The 14,405-nt window shown below is 34.1% G+C and overlaps 1 protein-coding gene across 10 annotated transcripts in view; it reads right to left on the bottom strand.

Moving 5' to 3' along the window:
* The window catches only part of TAF2 (TATA-box binding protein associated factor 2), a 94,723-nt gene that overhangs the window by 68,125 nt on the left and 12,193 nt on the right, over positions 1-14,405 (bottom strand). For 9 of the 10 annotated variants that reach the window (XM_087447508.1, XM_014787992.2, XM_014787994.2 and 6 more), the window contains exons 4-8: positions 8,638-8,756; positions 6,917-7,058; positions 5,183-5,414; positions 2,105-2,289; positions 1,002-1,115 (exon numbers count right to left, since the gene is read on the bottom strand). In XM_087447508.1, the coding sequence (XP_087303634.1) occupies positions 1,002-1,115; positions 2,105-2,289; positions 5,183-5,414; positions 6,917-7,058; positions 8,638-8,756 (792 nt within the window). Of the gene's footprint in view, positions 1-1,001; positions 1,116-2,104; positions 2,290-5,182; positions 5,415-6,916; positions 7,059-8,637; positions 8,757-14,405 lie in introns of those variants that run through there. The other variant, XM_087447511.1, reaches the window with a different exon arrangement.

Raw genomic sequence — 14,405 nt, 5'->3', positions numbered from 1 at the left:
TAATTATAAGACTGCTTTACAGTCTTATTCCAAGTATAATCTACCTATGTTTGTGTTCTGTTCTGGCAGTGCTGCGTCCCTCATGCCCAACTCTGTCCACACTGTCTGCTTCTAAGGAAATAGTTGCCCATAGCCAGGACTGTATTGCTCAATTCTTAAAGTCCACATTCTATTATTGCCAATTCCATGCATAATTATCAGTGGAATTCCAGGACCTACAGTTTAATTACTTAATTATTTTTTGGTTTCTCAAGAGGAAACGCAATCGACACCACTCATTCATTTATTCATTAGTATATTTATCCATTCATTCATTCAAACATTTTGCCTACCATGTTCCAAGGCATTATTCTTTAATGAAACTATGTAATTTTAGGAAAATTACAAATAAAGAGGCCTTACCCTCTGCCCTGTCCCTTCCAACAAGAAAGAAAAAGAAACCAAGATTCATATACAACACATAATGGTCACATTTATAAATTATAATCTTAAGAAAGTTTCATGTATTTCCTCAAATTTATCTCAAGTTAATCAAAAAGAAAATAAAAAGTGTTCTTATCTCTCTCATCTTTCAAGTAAATTACTACAAAGCTAGGCACTAGCAGGAAAATCCCTATATCACTATTATAGAGGACTGTTATCTTGCCTTAAACATTATCTTGAACATAACCAATTGCACTAAACATTGACATTAAAATCTAACTATAATTTTCTGTACATTCAAATCCTTATATCTATAGCATTTATTCAGTTTCTTAAGAAATTGTTGCTCAAAATTCTTATCTTATTCTTATTGCAAATTGCAGACCTGTGTATGTTGAATTCATGGTGAAAAATCTAGGATGAAATTTATACTCATTATTTTTCTTTAAATACCTATAGAATAGTGTCTTTTAAATAAACTATCTGCAGTTAGGACAAAGGTCAGCTTACATTGCAGGAAAAAAAAAAAAATTTCTGGATTCTTTTTCTCAGTAGTTGTAAACTTTGAAATTACTCACCAAGACATTCTGGATATGAAACATCCGAAAAACTGCTGGGCCAAGGACTGGGCTAAACATCTTCTGGTCAAAGGCGTCTCATCTATAATCATGGCACTGTGTAACAGATTTGTGCTGGGAATTTAAGAGAAGAGATTGTCAATTATAACCAGAAATAAATTATTCAGTCAAAATAAAGTAATCACACTTTTAAAATAATGGAATTCAAGTTAAACATAAAAGAAAAAAACAAGAATAGTCTCTCAAAGAGCTTTCACATCTTTTGAAATTTTAGCTGAAATCCATAATCTTAACAACTTTTGCTTAAAGCAAGTACTGCAATGTTTCCTATTGATTTCTATGAAAAATATAAACATCTCTTTTTGGGGGTAGGGGAAGCATCATTAATCAGAAACTGATATGCTAATCAGAAACTGAACCTCCTACAAAGAGCTCTTCTAATTTCAGAATTCTTTCCCTAATAATAACTATTAATTTTTTGTGCCCTATTATTTCCTTTTAAATATATTGACCCATTAGACCTTGTAACAATACTTTGGAGAATGCGGGAGCAGTATTTATTATCCCCACTTTACAGATGAGAAAATTTAGGCCTAGAAAGACTAAAATGGTTCAGCTTGAGACATAAAACTTCTAAATTTGGAACTTTGCAAGGAATGAAAGAAAGAAAGGAAAGAAGTAAAGAAGGTAGAAAAAGAAAGAAAACGAAGTTCGTTCTTTTTTTTTTTGCAAACAAATTTCTGACAATATCAATAAATTTTTAAATTGTGCTAGGAAGAAAAACCCCACTAGATATCTACATAATAACTTGTATGGTTTTTTAAAATGCATAAGCAGAAAAGAGACTAAAAGAAATATGTAAAATGTTAGTATCAGTTAATTCTGGATGAAAATAATATGAGCCTTCCGGATTATTTTGAAATTTTCTTTATTATGTTTTTCCGCATTTTTAAATTTTTAAAATACTAGATTTTCGAAAAACCCAACCATATCTAAATTAAAGGGAAAAAGTTCAAAACATCTTAAAATTGATCCTAAAATAACTAACCTGTCTTCACATCATCACCCAAATTTAAGCATTTCAAATTTGAAGAGATACCGACCTAAAAATGCTCATGGAAGCATAAGCAGCCACTTCAACATAAGCCTCATCAATGAATACAGTCTTAAAACAGGAGTATGGGTATCGACACGTAAGAATTTCTTCATAAAATTCAAAAACTTCATGAAGATATGATGTGGTATGTTTAAGCAATGGAAGAAGCTGAGGCAAACAAAAATGAGTAACCTGAAAATAAAAAGCAGGGAAGAAGATTAAAAGAGATAACTTTAATATTTTAAATTTCCTAAATATCTCAATTATAAAGCTTCATGTAGGGCCAGCCCCATGGTGTAGTGGTTAAGTTCGTGCACTCTGCTTCGGTGGCCCGGGGTTCATGGGTTCAGATCCCGGCCATGGACCTATACCACTCATTAGCCATGCTGTGGCAGCAACCCATATACAAAATAGATGAAGACTGGCACAGATGTTAGCTCAGGGCTAATCTTCCTCAAGCAAAAAAAAAAAAACCTTCATATAATTTTTTTTTTTTTTTTTTTTTACAAATTCATGGCACTGAAAGAAAATGCTGGTGTAAAATTAGTGATTACTTTTACTGACTACAAAAGATTCATTGTCCTTAAAAATTAAATTCTTATGGATTATAAGTCCGTGAAATACTTAGATCCAATCAAAATATAACTTTGGTTTAAAATTAAATAAAAATTTCTTCTGCATATGTATACAAAACAAGAAAGATCTAAATTTCCAAGACCTATTTTAAATCTACCTTTGATTCATAAATATCTAACCTAGTGAATACTGCACATCATAGTACTATCTTAATAATTAATAGTCAATATAAATCATACTATCTTCAGTATGTATAAAGAACAGTTACTGTAGTCCTCCTCTAATATCTCAACTACATATTGAAAGGTGCAGGGAAGCTTACTGGTAGTCAGGAGATAAGAAATGCCAGCAATAGAAACAGTAATTCTAGGGCTGGCCCCGTGGCTTAGCGGTTGAGTGCGCGCGCTCCGCTACTGGCGGCCCAGGTACAGATCCCGGGCACGCACCGATGCACCGCTTCTCCAGCCATGCTGAGGCCGCGCCCCACATGCAGCAGCTGGAGGGATGTGCAGCTATGACATGCAGCTATCTGCTGGGGCTTTGGGGGAAAAAAGAGAAGGACTGGCAATAGATGTTGGCTCAGAGCCGGTCCTGCTCAGCAAAAGGAGGAGGATTGGCACAGATGTTGGCTCAGGGCTGATCTTCCTCACAAAAAAAAAATAATTAAAAAAAAGAAATAGTAATTCTGATTTTCTTACGACATTACATCACACCTTGGACCCAGACACTCAAATATCACATACCATTTCATTGTCCCACATTATGACTCTATGCCAAATGAAGAGCATCAACAATGACAGATCACTCTTAATAGAGTGACTCAGTAATGTTTCATGCAGGAGACTGAATCTGAGCTAATCTTTTTGAATTGGACAAAGGACAATCTGATAGGCAAGTATAGGAAAAAAAGACATCCTAAACAGAGTCAAAGATAGGAAGAAATACAGTAAGGTCAAGAAAATCCAAGTAAACTATGCTACATATAAGAAACATACATAGGAAAGTAATAGGGAAAAAAGCTAAAAAGAATAATTAATTGGGGTCAAATTCCAGAAGATCTTGAAAACCATGCTAAAGAGTTCTGATTACTACAGGACTGTGGATGTGAGGAAAGTTTTTAATGTAAGATAAAAATTATTCTTCCAACACCCTTATGAAAGAACAGATTAGAAACTACCATAAATGAATGATGAGCATCTATGTATTATTAATAGTCAGGGCCCAAAATGCATCACAATTAGCACTCCTCTTGGTACACAAACAAAAAGTAAATTAATAGTCATCAAAAAAATGATTCGCTTTTAGACAAACCTACATGATAGCAAATCTATCGATAATGCGGTAAAAACTATTTATTTGAGAAAAAGTCATAGGTTCTAAGCATTCAGGAAAAATACTTCTTGACTGTCATTTACCTTTCTCCTATCCAATGGCTCAGAGTAGGAAAAAAATTCTTCCAAATACAAAGTAGATACTACTCAAATGTTGACTTTAAAGTTGATCATTTACCAAAAATAATAAAATTCACTGCTAATCTTATCAGTGAATACACTTTTAAGAGTCATTGTCAAGACAGCAACAGCAACACCATTTATAAAATATCTTGAATATTTTCCATGAGTGATCTTATAAATCTTGTAAATTTCAGGAAAGAAAATATAAGAGCAGACTGAGGAGCTCACTGACAATCTAAACCTGGGTGCCCTCAATTTTTGCTTGTATAACTGAAAGAAATGCTGTTGAGATATACATGGTCACACTAAAAGCATTATATTAAAATAAAAAAAAAAAACTAAACTAAGTAAAATTGAAAACATAAAGGACTAAGAGTAAATGAAGAGGGATTCATCCAAATGTTACTTTAAAGATGTATGAGCCAAGAGGGTCAATAACCAATGAACCACTTTCTAACCACCAGAAGTCTCATGCTTCAGGAAGCCTAAATGCACTATTCGGACTATGAATTGATATATGATTTGTGGCAAGATATGAGATGGGAGGAAACTGAGAAAAGCCTTCACGAGTGTGTTGACCAGAATCCTAAGCTTGCCTCAACCTTTCCTCCTTTTCGCTGTATATGCTGAAGTGAGAACAAATCTTTCTTTTTAATTCTGAGATTGCAATATTTCAGATTCCAGAGATGGAATCTCTGAGACTATAACATTCATAAACATATGCCGAACAAAAAGATGACATTAATAATGAACAGAATTAGTTACAGAAATCAACCCATACTCTAATCAAAGTATACTTGAAGCTCTTTTGGACTGCTAAGCCCTCTGGGGAAAAAAATCTGAAATTTTAATATGAAAACATTTTGAAAGAAATTCATTCAAGAATTCACATCATTAAATGTATCAGATAAGGAAACCTTTTCTCTCCAGTGATATTCTTGATAGTTGAAAGAAGAGTTACGAAAAACTTAGTATTTCATTAATATCCTTCTTTTTATCAGGATTGAAAGGGTCTCCCACCTTTCAAGAGAAAGGAGCAAGAAGCTATGATTTACCTCATGCATATATGGATCTACAAGTATTTCAAAAGGTCCAATAGCCAAAGAGATGTTTGATGCAGCTGTCGGAATGGTAAGCATGTAATGGAAGGTCTTCTTCCTCATATCATGGGTATACACTGTCTCCACCAAATCTCCATTGGAAACAGCCACCATTGCAGCATCTACTGTAAATTCTAATTTCCATGTACATAATTCTGAGTATGAATCAACACATGGGAACCAAAATCTAGAAAACAGATCAACAGTACAGAAAATATGTTGAAAGCATAACCTACGTTGCTTTCCTCACATAAGTTATTTTAACATTTATAGAATACGTATAAAAAGAAACTTTAGTTATTTGCCTGCTGAAGCTTTTTTACCGCACAACTTGAAAGAATTTGATTCAAGATAGAAACCTGTCTCCAAATATTATTTGGCAATATTAAGAAAATATATCTTGTGGTACCTCCATTTCACACCCTAAAAACGAAGTAAGCAATTCTTAGTTTCCACTATCTAAATTAAAAATAATTTTCACTTGTATATTCACATCAGCCAGTTTTTATGTAGCATTTATTTCCAGAAACTAAAAAAAGCTGATAATAAAGTTTTAAAAAACACAATATTCAGAATCTATTCAATAAGTTAGGAAACTGCTTTTTTGGAGTATGGGATATATTGTATAAAATCAAACACAAATAAAGCCAGATATAAAATTTCTATTTGACTTTCTATCAATTCAGGTCAGGCTTTATTATGTGCCAGGGTCTGTACTTGGTACTGAAACACAAAGAAGTATAAGACACCATCCCTGGCTTGGAAAAGTTAATAATCTGAACATTATGAATAATAATCGAGGAGACTACACATATTATAAAATAATATTTCAATAACATGTAGTGGGGCCAGCCCCGTGGCTTAGCAGTTAAGTGCGTGCGCTCCGCTGCTGGCGGCCCGGGTTCGGATCCCAGGCGCGCACCGACGCACCACTTCTCCGGCCATGCTGAGGCCGCGTCCCACGTACAGCAACTAGAAGTTGTATGTGCAACTATGACATACAACTATCTACTGGGGCTTTGGGGGAAAAATAAATAAATAAACAAATAAAATTATAAAAAAAAAAAGAAAGATTAAAAAAATAATAACATGTAGTGAACTATAGAGCTATGAGAATGAACTACAATTACAAACAACAATGAAGGTAAATCTCACTACCACAGTGTTGAACAAAAAAAGCCAGAAATGAGCATAATGCATGTGCTTCCATTTATATAAAGTTCAAAAACAGGTGCAAATAATCTATGGTATTATAGAAATCAGGACAGTGGTTACCCTTGAGCAGTAGGATGTGAGGGGGGAAGTAGCGAATGAAAGTGGGTGGGAGAGGGAACTCTGTGATGCTGGTAATGTTGTTTTTCTTCATGTGAGTGTGACTTACGTGGATTTGTTCACTTGTGAAAATTTACTGAACTTTCTATTTACAATTTATGTAATTTTCTGATGTTATTTTACTTCGATATAAAGTTAAAAAAATAAAAGAAAGCATTGAGAAGATTTTAGGAAAGAAGAGAAGACATATGATTGAGGAGGAATAACTAATGGAACAAGATTCAGAAGAGGTAAAAGAAGTTTGGGGATTAAGCTCATACTTCTTATTTTACACTAAATACATGTATTGCATACAAACCGAAAAAAATGCAATTAGAAAATGAAATTAACTGCAATATATAAGAATTAATAATCTACCTTGTGGAATTTTGATACCCACAAGAGAAAACATGAGCACCTCTCTCTGCCATACTTCCCTCTACACTGGGTACCACAAAATGAAGACCTCCTTTTGGCTGATCCAAAGAAAAATTGATGTGTATCTTTAGGACCTTTAATTCTGCAACAAATAAATACACAAATAAATTGATACATAAATATGTAATTAAGTAACAATGGTCTATAACAAGGGCAAAGACTTAGACTGAACATAAAATGGGTCTCAAAGGCTGAGTTTTACACGAAAAACCACACTACTTACCCTAGTTTAGGCTTTCACCATCTCTCTGCCTATTTTAACTCAATAGCCTGCCTCCACTGGTGTCCTTACCTCCACTGGATTCTAGCCATTGCTAGCTGTGTTCTCCCAAAATATAGCTCTGGTCATGCCATATCCTGCTCTTAACATTTCTGACAATGCTATACTGCCTAAAGAAAACAGTTCAAAACTACAAAACAGGAACACTTAAGGCCTTACAAATCTAATTCAAAACTTACTTCTCAAGTTTGTTCTCTTATTACATTCTCCCACAGACTGTTAACCCTAGTTGATTTTGGGGAGTAGGAGAAGGAGGGGGGGCGGGGGGAGGACTACCTGAGAATTTACATTATGCATTACTTATTGTTGTTTGATTTTTACATAATATGTGTTGCTTTCATAATAAGATTAAAGATGTTTCTTTTAACTTCTCCCAAAACATTATAACCACATGGACTATCTCCAATCCCTGAACATGCAATGATGACCTTCCATGCCAGTCCCCTTAATTGGGCAAACTCCCTCCACTGAAAAAATACCCCCCACACACAAAAAAAACTATCAAAAAAAAAGCAAAAGCAAAACAAAAAGTCTTTTACTTTCTTATCTTAGTTAACTTTCATAAGGCTAAATAAAGGTAGGCAGAAGGTTACGTATAATAATTATAATGGCTGTAACTTTATACAAGAGAAAATGAAGATTTAGAAATAATAAGAGTACGCTCAAAAGTATGCAGAGCGGGTGTTAGGAACCCTATGTTCTAGCCTTGACTCTACTACTAATTAGTGACCTTCGGCAGGTCATTTACTTTCTTTGGACTTCAGATAATTCTTCTGTAAAAGAAAGGAACTAAACCAGATGATTTTTTAGAATCCTTCCTACTATAAAATGCTATAATTCTAAACTGATCTGACATTGTGTGGGTTCTCAAATCCTGACAAACTGTTCCATCCAGCTAACTTTTTTTTTTATTGAGGTCATAATAGTCTATAACATTGTGAAATTTCAGTTGTACATTATTTGTCAGTCACCATATATATGTGCCCCTTTACCCCCACGCCCACCCCCTAACCCCCTTCCCCTCTGGTAACCACTAATCTGTTCTCTTTGTCCATGTGTTTGTTTATCTTCCACATATGAGTGAAATCATACAGTGCTTGTCTTTCTCTGGCCAGCTTATTTCGCTTAACATAACACTATCTAACTTTTTTTATAACTTGCATTTTAAAAACAACAGTGAAATGAGTTGCTCTTTTCTCATAGCCCTTGATTACTATTTTCCCGTTACCCAGTGATCCTTAAAGAAAAAAGAGCTTCTAATTCCTATATATTTCAACAGATTAATTTACAATTTTGAGATCATTAATTTTCATGTAAAAGTTTCTATTCACTCAATCTAACATGATTTTATTATACAGTCAATATAGTCTCGGTAATTTACCATCAACGTGTTTCCATAATTCTGATGGAACCTTAATGCAAAGTTCTCCATTTCCCGCATCAGGATCCACAGCACTAACCGCAGCTGCATAAGCATTGGAAAAATAATTGAGATTTCTCCTGGAAAAAAAAAAAGCCAACTTGAACCATAAGCCACATATTTCACCAAGTATTTTCTTAAATATTTAGCACCATTTGTTTGTAAGCACTATATCATCTTCCATAATTCATAAGAACACTTTTTTGCTAAGTAACTGTCATTCTACTCACCACGACAAAAATTATTAAACTGTAAGTACAATGGCATATACAGTCTACTCACCAATGCTATGTGATTATTATTATGATTATCACATTCTTCATTAATTTTGGAATGCCAAAGCCAGTACACTTTCCTGATACAAATATAAAGAATATATGTAGAATTGAAGAAATAATTATTCTTTATCAATCTGGCAAAAATTTGAATGGATTCAACAAGCTTTATAATGTGACAGAAACTAAGGTGTTTAAAACAAGTCAAGATGGAAATCAATTCTTCAAAATGTAATACTGCTCTCCTTCACTCCCCAGTGCATGGCAATTTAAGCTTAACGAAGGAAGGGAACTTTTGGCTGGTTCACCATTATATCCCCTATACACCAGCGGGTACTCAATAAATATTTGTTTCATAGTTACTTGGCCTTATTTCCTACTGCATGAAAACAATACACAGAAGTCTTACGGAAATATGAAAACACTGTTCTCATCTGGTTTTGTTCTGGAAATCTGGAAATCAACATAACATTCTGGAAGTACTAAACAGACTTTTCAATAATTTTAACACTTTCTTTCTGTTAGATAAATACGTAAAATAAAATGAGTAAAAACTCCAAGACCATAATAAAAGCAAATAACTCCGTGTTTTCATATACCATCTATTTCTTTTTTTAAATATCATACAGTGAAAGTAACTCTTTCTTCTTTGGTATATAATTCTATAAATTTTAACATATGTTTAACCACCACCATAATCAGGGTATAGCACAGCTCCATCATCTCAAAAAGTCCTTTGTGCTATGCCTTGTGTCAAATAATGGAATCATACAGAATGCAACGTTTTGAGGCTTCTCTCACTCAGTATGTCTTTGAAATTCACCTAAGGTGTTACATGTATCAATAGTCTGTTCCTTTTTACACTGAATGTAAATAGTACTCTATTGTATAGACTGTGCCACAGATTGTTTACTATTTATTCATTCACACACTGAAGGACATCTGGGTTGTTTCCAGCTTTTGACTACCACAAATAAAACTGCTATGAACAATTCTGTATCAGTTTTTATGTGAATTTTTTTTTTTTTTTAAGATTTTATTTATTTATTTATTTTCCCCCAAAGCCCCAGTAGATAGTTGTATGTCATAGCTGCACATCCTTCCAGTTGCTGTATGTGGGACACGGCCTCAGCATGGCCGGAGAAGCGGTGCGTTGGTGTGCGCCCGGGGTTCCGAACCCGGGCCGCCAGCAGCGGAGCACGCGCACTTAACCGCTAAGCCATGGGGCCGGCCCTTTTATGTGAATTTAATTTTCATTTCTGTAGTACAAATACTGAAGAGTGGGACTGCTGAGTCATATGGTAAATGTATGTTTAGCTTTATAAAAATGCCTGTACCAGGGGCCGGCCCGGTGGCGCAAGCAGTTAAGTGCGGGCGCTCCGCTGCGGCGGCCCAGGGTTCGCTGGTTCGGATCCCGGGCGCGCACCGACGCACTGCTTGGCAAGCCATGCTGTGGCGGCGTCCCATATAAAGTGGAGGAAGATGGGCACGGATGTTAGCCCAGGGCCGTCTTCCTCAGCAAAAAAAGAGGAGGATTGGCGGATGTTAGCACAGGGCTGATCTCCTCACAAAAAAAAAAAAAAAAAAAAATGCCTGTACCATTCTGCATTCCCACCAGTAATATATAAAAGTGCCAGCTGCTCTGCATCCTTGTCAGCACTTAGTTAACATACCATCTAACTTTAAAGACTACTTTGTACATCTATAGATTGCAATTTCTTTTCTATAAAATCTCAAAAACATAAAATCTGAAAGATAGCTGAAGAACTTATAATTTTCTCCCAGTTATCTGTGAAATTCAAAAATAAAAAATAATCGTTACACAAAAGGCCAAATTTAAACACATACATATTAGACTGCTCAGTTTACGGGAAATTATTCTCACTTAATCTCCTTGGTTCCTGAGAAAAGGTAAAGTGCTCCAAATAAAATGGTGAGTCATTATAAATGGAATCTATTGGGAAGTCAGTTATGAGGAACAATCTTCTCATGGTTTGGATTTCAGTGTTTCCTTTCATAATATGAATCAAATATGTTTCCTTTCATAATAACCTCATAAAAGCCAAAAATTACAAGGCAAGATTATAATAAGTATTTTCAATTTTTAGAATAATAATGACTGCAAAATATTAATGCCCTTGCCCTATAACCACCACTCTCCCAACCCCCAGACCTCCTCAAGGAAACAAAGTTTAAAGATGAGTAATGCTTGTTGGGGACATGGAAAAACTGGTAAATTAAGGCAATCAAAAGAATTTTTTCCAAGAATCTATTATAAACATCCATATTAAATAAAAATAATCTGTTAATTCTTTGTTCAATAAAGAACGTGCTTTTAAGGTGCAGATTTTACAAAACTTAAGATTCAATTATTTGTAAACTTTTCCTCTATTTTAAAAAAATTTCATAGAAGCACAATATACATTAGGAAAGTATATATACTCTTAAGTATACAGCTCGATGAATTTTCACAAAACCAAAATAGCCAACATGCAGAGCAAGAATAGATCTTTACCAGCCCCCAGAAGCCCCCTTGTAATAACTAACCAAGCCCCACTTCCCACCACCAAGGGTAACCCATTATTCTGACATCTAACTTGATAGATTTAACAACTTAATATATATTATTTTGCGTCTGACTTCTACTCAACATTAAGTTTGTGAGATCCATCCATATTACTGCACGTAGTTGTTGGTCATTCATTCTCATTACTATTTAGAATTCCAATAGTGTGAGAATATACCACAATCTACTGTTCCACCATTGATGAGTCTCCAGGTAATTACCATTTTTGACTATTACAAAGACTGCTGTGAATAATTTTGTAAATATTTTTTGGTGAACACATGAACACGTTTCTATAGGGTGTACATCTAGGAGTGGGACTGCTAATCATAGAGTACACGCATATTCAACCTCAATTTACATTCCTATTAGCAATGTTTGAGAGTTCTAGTTACATCCTTTGTCAACACTCAGTTCTTCTGCTGTCTTTAGTTTAGATAGTTTACATACAGAAAAAAAAAAAAATAAGCCAGCCAAAAGAAAAATCCATTTTTCAGAAATGGAACCAATACCAAAATTAATAAAGATGTCTTTCCAACACAGTATTTGATATGATACCATGAAATAAGGGTGCTAAGAGAAAACTCTACTGTAATAGGTTTTTATATGAAAAATCGTAGGGGATTTCACTGATTACAAACTCAAACTTGAGCAAATTACTTAAAGTAGCTATTTGTGAAAAGCTAATAAATCTCAAGCTACTAGAAATACTGAATACAGATAAGGTCAAAAAGGCTCTACTGCTATGCATGCGTTGATTAGCGCAAATAAGAAGAACTATATCTAGTTCTAGGATTACCATATTTAAGAAAACACAAGGTCAAACCAGAGTGTGTTTGGAGAAGGGCAAAGAAAATGGTAACAAATTGGAAACAGTTTTAGATGAGGAATGGCTGAGAGTACGGAGATTCTATAAACTGGAAAAAAAACTTAGGGGAAAACAATATTTATTTAGAATAAGTTTTTGACTATTACAGCAAAAGACTGTAGCTCAACGTAATAAAGAACTTTCTAGCATTTAGAAATAATGAAAGGGGTGCTTTAAAATATAGTGAGCCCTCCAGAGCTGGAAGCATTCAAGCAGAAGGTGGAATAGTATAGGAAAAATTCTTGTTGAAGTTTTGACCAAACGAACCCTAGTGTTACTCCAAGTATGACAACTTATTTCCAAGCAATACTACTAAAACAACTGGCAGTGAGGCATTGAGTCTGAGTTAAAATATAAACTATACATATTACTTAACCATAATCAATAATGGCATCAACTACTTCTACTATATATTATTAGTAAATAATAACATTTAAAGCCCCTTTATTGAAGTCTGTATTAAAATCTAAGACCTAGAAAATCTTAAAAAAAAAAATAGTAATTTTAAAAAATCAATTCTAATCACTCTAAAAAAATCACTCTAATCACTCAATAGCTACTTCATTTGTATCTTAAGAGAGCTTCATTTCTACTGCCATTCCTTAGTGAAAATGAAAGCAGGAGACAGGAATTAAACTGATTCTTAGAACTTTGGAAAGTTGAGACTTTTCAAGCAAAATAAAAAACGTCTTCTCAAAGTGACAAAGCCTGTCTAGGGAAGGGAAAGAAACAAAGACGAAAGAGAGATGTGAGCCACTATAGGCTACCCATCCACAGAAACAGTTTCTCTGGCAAAGTCTACATTTATTTTATTCTAAGAAGAGACAAACGTAGCAAAAAAACAAACAAACAAAAAACACCAAAGAGCCATAGCTGCTATGAAGGAAAACTATAATCTATCTACAATAAGTAAGATTCAAACACAAAATATATTTGGAGAAACTTCAAGTGCTGCGATTATTTTACTGGCAGATAAGTCAAAGAAAGAGAGAGAGCAAGGAGCCTTGGTTACATGACCAATAGGATTTTTAATTGCTAGTACAGATAATTTAACAACTCAGCTAACTTTTAGTTGGATAAAATAGGTAGAAATGCCTTTTAGTCTCTTATCTAAATGTTTCCCTTCCTTACATTCCCCCTACAATTCAAAGGTGCTGAATCTCAACCAAAGTAAGCATACTCTTTCCACTAAAAATAGGAGAGCCTGGCACCTTAACTTTACAACAAAAACGAATAAAATGTGATGAAGCAGTATATTACTTCTTTGACTGTTAGGAGATTCTTGTATATATTAAAGATCAAATTTTTCCACTGAATTTTAAGATTAACTTTCAATTTCAAAACTGTTATACTTAATTTCTGTTTCAGCTTTAGTGGAAATTTTATTGGTTCATTAAAGAAAGTTACTTTAGAAACAAAAAAGGTAACAGATGTATCTAAGGACAAGCCCAAGACCTTAACTATCTGCCTTTCCCTAAGTTCCCTTCAAAAATACTGTCATCCATGGAGATATTTTTCACATCTAACTGCTACGAAAAGCAGTATTTCTTCTGAATAATAGATATGTTTCTATCTTGTGTCTTATGAATCTTATAAATGTTAGTATTTCCCTCTTTGGTATGGCAACCAGAAATATCAAAACCAAATCTACAGTTTTCCTCTAGTAATCATGCAATAACTTAATAGTGTATACCGACTATCCTATACTTTTTCACCCTTCATACTAATTTCATTATTAAAATTGTTGTATAATAAAATTCTAAAAGTTTTCTCAAATCCTCTTCTGAACAAGTCAGAGAATAAACACACACCAGCAAAAATAACTAATGTCATCTCTTTTAAAAAGTAATCAAGATTCTAGAACTAGGCAGAAAAGCAGGGGTGTCAGCAAGTATTTACTAAGTGACCACGGCTAACAGAGCTCTGTTCTCTAGCTGAAAAGAAAATTTAAAATATATTCTATCTTTCCTGATTTTCTAACCTAACCTTTGAAAAACTTCTCCTTTATGACTTCTTTTAT

The sequence above is a fragment of the Ceratotherium simum genome, chromosome 23 (assembly GCF_057802395.1).
Source record: "Ceratotherium simum simum isolate JZ-2026a chromosome 23, ASM5780239v1, whole genome shotgun sequence".
In the NCBI taxonomy this organism is placed as follows: Eukaryota; Metazoa; Chordata; class Mammalia; order Perissodactyla; family Rhinocerotidae; genus Ceratotherium; species Ceratotherium simum.
Note: the sequence above shows the minus strand (reverse complement) of the source record. Positions and strands in the feature narration are given on the sequence as shown.